The sequence below is a fragment of the Drosophila arizonae genome, chromosome X (assembly GCF_054131065.1).
Source record: "Drosophila arizonae isolate 15081-1271.41 chromosome X, UAZ_ARI_1.0, whole genome shotgun sequence".
NCBI lineage: Eukaryota > Metazoa > Arthropoda > Insecta > Diptera > Drosophilidae > Drosophila > Drosophila arizonae.
Genome location: NC_142927.1, coordinates 12,427,974 through 12,435,576, shown reverse-complemented (window position 1 = coordinate 12,435,576; position 7,603 = coordinate 12,427,974). Strand labels below are relative to the sequence as shown.

The 7,603-nt window shown below is 39.7% G+C and overlaps 1 protein-coding gene across 8 annotated transcripts in view; it reads right to left on the bottom strand.

Annotated features, from left to right (window-relative positions):
• Positions 1–827: 827 nt before the first annotated feature.
• LOC108619677 (uncharacterized) overlaps positions 828–7,603 on the bottom strand; it is a 38,478-nt gene continuing 31,702 nt past the window's right edge. For all 8 annotated transcript variants that reach the window (XM_089473252.1, XM_089473254.1, XM_089473249.1 and 5 more), the window contains 5 exons: positions 7,492–7,590; positions 7,309–7,425; positions 6,286–7,239; positions 5,134–5,184; positions 828–5,053 (listed from right to left, as the gene is read on the bottom strand). In XM_089473252.1, coding sequence (XP_089329378.1) covers positions 3,952–5,053; positions 5,134–5,184; positions 6,286–7,239; positions 7,309–7,425; positions 7,492–7,590 — 2,323 coding nt within the window. In that variant the 3' untranslated portion in view covers positions 828–3,951. The remainder of the gene's footprint in view (positions 5,054–5,133; positions 5,185–6,285; positions 7,240–7,308; positions 7,426–7,491; positions 7,591–7,603) is intronic.

Sequence of the window (7,603 nt, the reverse complement as noted above, 5' to 3'; positions counted from 1 at the left end):
CTTCTTTTGTCTCTCGCTTGTTAATTTGCAGCTAGTTTGCCTGCGGATATCCATTGAATATGCAATAATTTCTTGTTATTCACAATTTTAGTTTTATAATTGAGTTTACTGTCATCTTAATGTTAGACTTGCTGTCAAACTTGACAGCTACTTTGTTCTAACTGTGATATTTAAATACTTTACCCTCTACATATGTTTTCTTCAGCAATACTCAGCATAGATCTCAGCTGAACTACCTGCCAAAATTCGACAAGTGATCCATCTTCATGTCAAATTCAACATTCAAGTAAAATACAGTAGGGGAAATTACTTCAAATAAATATAAAATATAAAATTGCTAAGCATTTAAGTCTAATGAGTCATGATTTAATTATGGCTGCATCACCTAGTCGTGTATACCCGGCGTCAATAACACAGATGAGCAACTGTTGTTGCATTCATCGCCGTCATCTTTAGGCAGGGACTCCACCCACTTGCCAATCGCAGCCTAATTAAAAAACTCTCAAATAAAATGAGACTTTAAATTATTCCAGAAATTCCCCTAGAGCAACGCTTCAATCGGTTGCGCCCAATGGCATAATGAAATATGATGATGATCTTTAGAGTGGAGAAGGAAAGATCTTGCAGTCCCCTTGCAAATGCTAAAGACTTGTGCTATAGGAAATACACAAATCTGAATGTGCTTATATAGAGCCGGAAGTTTGCAATAGATAGATAGTGTGTTCTCCTATATGGATTACACTCCAAAAATACGCCCATTTTCCGGCTGGCGAACGAGCATGAATGCAATTTGTAGAAAAACCCGGAGTATGATAAAGGAAAACAAATTTTTGGTTATTTCATAAAATATATATAGGCATGTTTTTTTTTATTTTTATTTTTATGACATTTTGGAATGATTATAATGTAGTACATCATATTGTATGTATGTGTGTTGGTGTGTATGGGTTATATGTGTGTATGTGTGTGTGTGGCACAGTCCACGAATTACAACTAGAATAAAGTCTAACTCCATAAACTCGCTCTGTGTGTGTGTGTGTGTGTGTGTGTATTTGATTACATTCATTTTTTCTTGTTTTTAAATTTTTTTTGCATTTTGTTACATTTCTTTTTAATTTTTTTTTTTAATTGTATGTAATTTATTTATAATTTTCATCTTTTCAGATTTTTGGAGAGGAAAGTTTCAGTTGTTTTTTTTTTAGTTTTTTTTATTTTTATTTTTTTTTTTATCGCTACATAGGCACGTCAGTTCTATTTGTTGTTGTTTGCATTTGTTTTTTTTTTTTTTTTCTTGTGGATTGTTTTTTATTTTCTTCTTTTCTTGCTTTGCTTATAAATAATGTTAATAATACATGTTTTTTATTAATTTTTGTTTTCTTTTTAATTTTTGTATTGCATACAAAAAAAAATAGCTGGAAAAAATACGTTTGAATAGTAAACAGAAAATACTAACTATATACACATATCTATAAGTATATATACTATATATCATGTATATATAGGGGCGTGTATGTGTGTGTTTTTTGGAGGGGGTTTACAATTTCAAATTACAAAAATACTAAACTATCGATAGACATTTATCGATAAACACAATCTCGCTCAGTTGAGAGAGCTCATAGCTTATCACTCTCTTCCCTCTGGCTCACTCTCCTCCTCTCTCTCTCTCTCTCTCTCTCTCTCCCTATCTTTCTCGAACTCTATCTCTGCTCTTCATTCGATAGACCTTAGTTATAAAGAAGCTAAGCTGCAAATACAATCGCCTTGACGATCAAAAAATAAACTATATTTTATATTTATGTATTTAAATCGTAAATATATACTGTAAATAAATAGAATTCTCAGTATTTTTTTGTATTGTAAGTGTTGTTGTCTTCTTCGTTTCATATCTCTTTTGTTTCTTGTTTTGTTTTTGTCTAATTGGCTAATTAAATATTGTTCGCTTGTCTTAAATGTGTGTATGTGTGGGTGTTTAGGTGTTTGGGTGTATGTGGGGGAGGGGGGAGGTCACATGGGGGTACATAATATCTAAATGTTTTAACAATTTCAGCTATTGCACTCTAAAATTAAAAGAAAATAATTAAATAAAATATTTTTTTATAAAATGCTGCCTTTCTATTCGCTTCTCAGCAAAAACAAATTACATTTTTAATATATTTTGTTGTTGTTGCTCTTGTTGTTTGTTACTGTTGTAATTGCACTTGTTATTGTTGCTGGTATTTTTTGTATTGTTTTTTTTTTTTTCTTTTTTGTATTTTATCTCATGTTTTTTGTTGTGTAACTTTAGGTTCTTGTTCTTGTTAGTTATTATTGTTGTTGTGTTGTCTCTAGTTTTGCTTTCATTTGTTCCAATTATGCATAATTTAATATAATAATAATAATAATAATAATAATAATAATAATGATATTTCACTAAAGTTAAAATTCAGTACTTTAATAAATTGCAAATTGCAATCTACATAAATATGTGTGTGTGTTTATGTGTTTTGTAATGTCTTGTATATAGCCTTTTTTATGAGCTAATACCAAAAAAATTTATTTATATATATATATATATATATATATATATATCTATATAGACATACATATATCTACCAAAAGTTGTAAAAAAAAAAATAAATAAATGTTCAGTTAACATTAACCATTCACATTCACATTGACATACAGCATTTCTGCTTTAGTATGTTTGACAGTATTTAATAAATACTAGTGTATTACAATATTTTTAGTTAAATTATTAACGGCGCCAGAGTTTAAGAAGTCCAAAATGTTTCAACTAACGACTAAAACAAATTGATTAAATACAAAAAAAAAAATTATACAAAAAAATACCGACATTTAACAAAATTAAAAAAATATATTACTTATATAATATAAAAATAAAATGAAAAAAAAATAAAAAATAAACCAAATAGTTTTTGCTTGATGTTTTGGAATGACCGCTTTGCGTGTGTATGTGTGTGTGTGTGTGTGGATGGGCGTGTACATGTGTGTGCGTATATGTGTGTGTTCTCTTACATTCTAAGAATGCATAGCATATAGCTGCTATATGTATTTCACTATAGATCTAATACAAAAAAAAGTATATATATATATATACATATATATATATATATATATATATATATATATATATATATATATGGTCTAGAATACATTTGATGTAGTTGAATGCAGCGCACGATTTGCACATTTAAATACTATATAAAAAATACAAATTGTTGTTGTGGATTTTGTTACTGCTGTGCATGTGTGTGAGTGTATGAATGTGTGTATGTGTGTGTGTGTGTGTAATACTTAAATAGTTAGGGATAGTGCATTGGGCGGGACCGGGAGGCATTTGTCGTCGTAATCATAAAACGTCAAAATTAACATTATCGTTATCGTTAAAGTTATCGTTAATGTCACTGTCATCGCTATCGTTATTGTTATCGTCGCTGATATTAGCTGCATCATTTCTGCACTCAATGTTAACGTGACAGGAACTGGCAACGTCCTTGGCACAGTTATCGTTACTGTCATCGTTATCGTTATCGATACTGTTAACAACGATTGCACTTATCAGTGATATTATCGATTCGCAATCTGCAGCTGCTACGATGAATGTTATCGCATTGAAAATGTTTTGCTTGTGATCACTTGATATCGTTATCGATATCACGCTCAAAAATTGGTCATTTGTTATTGGTTATTGTATTGTCAATCGATCGACATCGAATAGCTTAATAGGAATGTCTATGCCACTGTTGGTGTCTGTATGTCATTGTCAGTGCTATTGTTATCGATATTTTATATTTTAATGTTTTATCAATTTTGATTTTGTTTTTACTCAATTTGGTTTTTGCGTTGTTCAATAGGTTATTAACTAACGTTTGAAATTTCACTGTTATCGTTATCGTTATCGCCCCAGCTCAACAGTCCCCGTCTGATATATCGACTATCGATGACCGGCATCTAGCGCGTGAAGGCACTGAGAAAATGTGGCCCACCCATATCGAACTGCTGCTGCTCAAAGACATCGTCGACCATGCCCCCGACCCCTGGCACATTCACCCCATTGGGCAGACCGAAGTTCGCCCCATTGGCCGCCAAAGTGGCCGCAGCTGCCGCCACAGTGGCCGCCTTCAGTTGACTAATCGCCAGCATTGGCGGCTTATCGCCGGGCTTCCAGCGACGATGGATGCCCATCGACTTGAGTTTCTGACAGACGGACGAGGGCGATATATTGATGCCCTTCTCGGCGAGCCGGGCGGACACCTTCCAGTATTGTATATTGCTGTCCTCCTTGATCAGTTCGAGTATCTCACGTGTGATCTCCTTGTCGCGCAGCTCCCGCTCGGCGGCCTTCAAGCGGCGACGGGTGTGCAACAGTTTGCCGCCATTCATGGAAGCCGATTGCTGCTGCTGCTGTTGCTGTTGTTGGTAATGTGATGTTTCCGCTGGTGTCGGGTGATGCAGCTGCTGTTGTTGCTGCTGTTGTTGTTGCTGCTGCTGCTGCTGCTGTTGCTGCAGCAACAATTCCTGTTGCTGCTGCTGGCGCTGCTGTTGCTTTTGCTGTTGCTGCTGCTGCTGCTTGTTGATCAACTCCATTTGCTGCTGCTGCAGTTCCTGCAACTGTTGCTGACGCTGCAGCTCCTGCTGGTGACGTTGCTGTTGCTCCTGTTGTTGCTGCTGCTGTTGCTGTTGCTGCTGCTCCTTGGCAGCTAGTGCGGCCGCCTCGTCACGCCCCTCGCTGCGCTTGTTGCGATACGAAAGCGGCACGCCCTTCAATATGGCATCGCGCACCTTCCAGGCCGTCATCTGGGAGACGTTCAGGGCGCGCGCTATCTCCATGGTGGATGCATTCTGGGCCACCAACAGCTTGGCCATTGCATACTTCTCGTCATCGATGAAGACGTTTGGCTTGCGCGGCTTCTTGCCAGGCTGATGAACCACCTGTTGCTGCTGCTGTTGTTGCTGCTGTTGCTGCTGTTGCTGGTGGTGCTGTTGCTGCTGCTGTTGATGATGATGCGAATGCGGAACAGGTGGAGCTACATTGCTGCCAGAGCTGCCATTACTAAGAAGAAGAAAGAGAGAGAGAGAGAGGGAAAGAGAGCATTAGATAGAGTCGGCATGCTATAAAGGTCTCGCACTCACCTTTCGTTGCTGTTGATGGAGCGCAGGGACAGGTTGACAGGCAAAGCGTGACTGCAAGAGAGTTACTTGATTAGTTATACAGTTCATAGAAAGAGATGGATAGTGGAAGTGTATAGAGACAGGCAGAGGCTAAGAAAGGGAGATAGAACGTGTTAGAGAGAGAGAGAGAGAGAGATAGGGTTTCCCTTAGAAAGAAAACTAGTTTTCCGACTACTAATCGAGGACTTAAAACAAGCTCTAAAATCTAGTAAGCATGAAAAACCTAAAGAAAAGTTAAAAGCCCTTTTTTGCTAAGGCTTTCCTATCAAAGTTTAAAGCTCTATAGCGTTTTTTCTTTCTCAGCTCGAGTGAATATAGAAGATCCAAAGCAAAAGTCATAGTAGCTATAGAGTTTTCTATATTAGTTCAAGTGACAAGTGAAGGATCTGTCTAGGAATAGAAAAAATGTCAAATAGATCAAAGGCAGACTAATTTTAGTTAAGGCTACTTGAAGACTTGCATATTTATAAATTTAGTTAGCAGTAATGGAAATTACTTTACTTTAACAACTCAAAATCATAATAGAAAATAATAATAAAATATATAAAGTGTTAATACACTCCTACGTCTATATGGGAGACTATCTTATATATATGACACTCTTATACACTCTAGGATAGGATATCTTCTATGTCTGTATAAGAATGACAAATGAATCTTAAATTCATTGAGCTCTTTACACTAAAGTGAAGATGGAGGATTTGCAATGGATATTTAAAAAGCTTCAATGGATATACTAGAAATATAATAGCTTAAGTGGGCATTACATGAATAGATAAGCTTGAGTCTGATAAGCTCAGTTATATTAAGTCGTACTCCAGCTGAGCTAATGAAATGATGAACTTGAGTCTAATGACCTCAACTGGAGTAAAACTTCCAGAGTGGAAATAAACTCAAGCTTAACTAAACTTGGAGTACGCTTAGGCCTATTCCTTCATCTAAACAGAGTTAAAGCTGGCATTCCTTATACATAAAGAGCTAAGGGCTAATCTAAGCCAAGGTTACTTCACTCAGAGCTGCAGTTACAATTCCCGCTCTATCAAATATATAAGGTAGCAATGGATATTCTAATGCACTTTGCAGTCATGGATATAAATCGAGCACTCGACTCACTTGGGCGCGACGACTGAGGGCGGATAACGCGTCAACATGGGCATCGTTCCATTGTGTGCGACCTTCTGCTGCTTTTGCTGCTGTTGTTGCTGCTGTTGCTGCTGCTGTTGTTGCTGTTGTTGCTGTTGCTGCTGCTGCAGCTGCAATTGCTGTGCGTTTACAATATGCGGAAAGCGATGCGATCCCGCCAATAGGCGCTGATAGGCCTCAACGTCGGCGCGTGCCGGCAGCATGCCGCTTGGGGAAACCGAAACGCCTCGCTTGCCAAGCTGCTCGTGATCCATGTCTCCAGCCCCGTCCATTGGGCTGTGCTCCTCCAGCTGGGCGCGCATGTCGTAGCCATTGTGCTGCAGCAGTCCGCAGACATCGTCCTCGCCATCGGCATAGCCGGCCGTTTCCTCGGCGCCAATGTCGCCAATGCCATCATCGTCGCCATCGTCGACAAGGCCATCGCCATCGCCGCCATCGCCATGCGCGGCGAGTTCATCGTCCATGTTGAGTGCGGAGTGCTGTTGCTGCTGCTCTTCATCGCTGTCCAGTTGCTCCTCCTTGATGAGGCCCAGGCCAAGGTGGCTGTAGGGCAAGGCCAGCTGCTGACGCTCGTGCTCCAGCTGCTGTTGCTGTTGCTCTAAATGCTGCTGTTGCTGCAATTGCTGCTGCAGCTGCAACTGTTGGTGTTGCTGCTGCTGCTGTTGTTGTTGCTGTTGCTGCTGTTGCTGCTGTTGTTGTTGCTGTTGCTGCTCCTCACTGGCCTGGTCCACGACACGCTCATGCAGACTGACGCCATTCACCAGACTCTTGCGCAGACGCCAGGCGAAGGTGCGCGAAATGTTGAGCTCATTGGCGATCACCGTGGTGGTGGCCTCGCGCAGGATCAGCTGCTTGGCCAGGGCGATCTTCTTGGCGTCCAGCTTGATGCGAGTGCGCCCCTTGCGCTTGTTGGTGATGCCCAGCCTGAACAGGAGGAGAAGGAGGCAGGCAAATGAAGGAATCAATTTCAATGTCTCAACTCAAGCCACTTACTTGCGATTATTGAGATGCAGTGCAGCAGCATCTGGCGGCGGCGGTTTGCGTGGCGCCACGCGCTTCGTAAAGTTATTGAACTGCACAATGTTCTGCTTGAACAGCTGCTGCAAGGGCCTGCAAGAGATTGATTGAAATATTGTAAGCAACGGCTCAATCAAATGATGACCGATGGTGACTCACATCTTGGCCGCCTTCGAGGGGCAGCCGGTGCGCTTGTGCCAGCCCAGATGATGGCCGGTGGGGAAGAGCACATGGCAATCGGAGCACTGCATGGGCCGACTGTAATCAGATG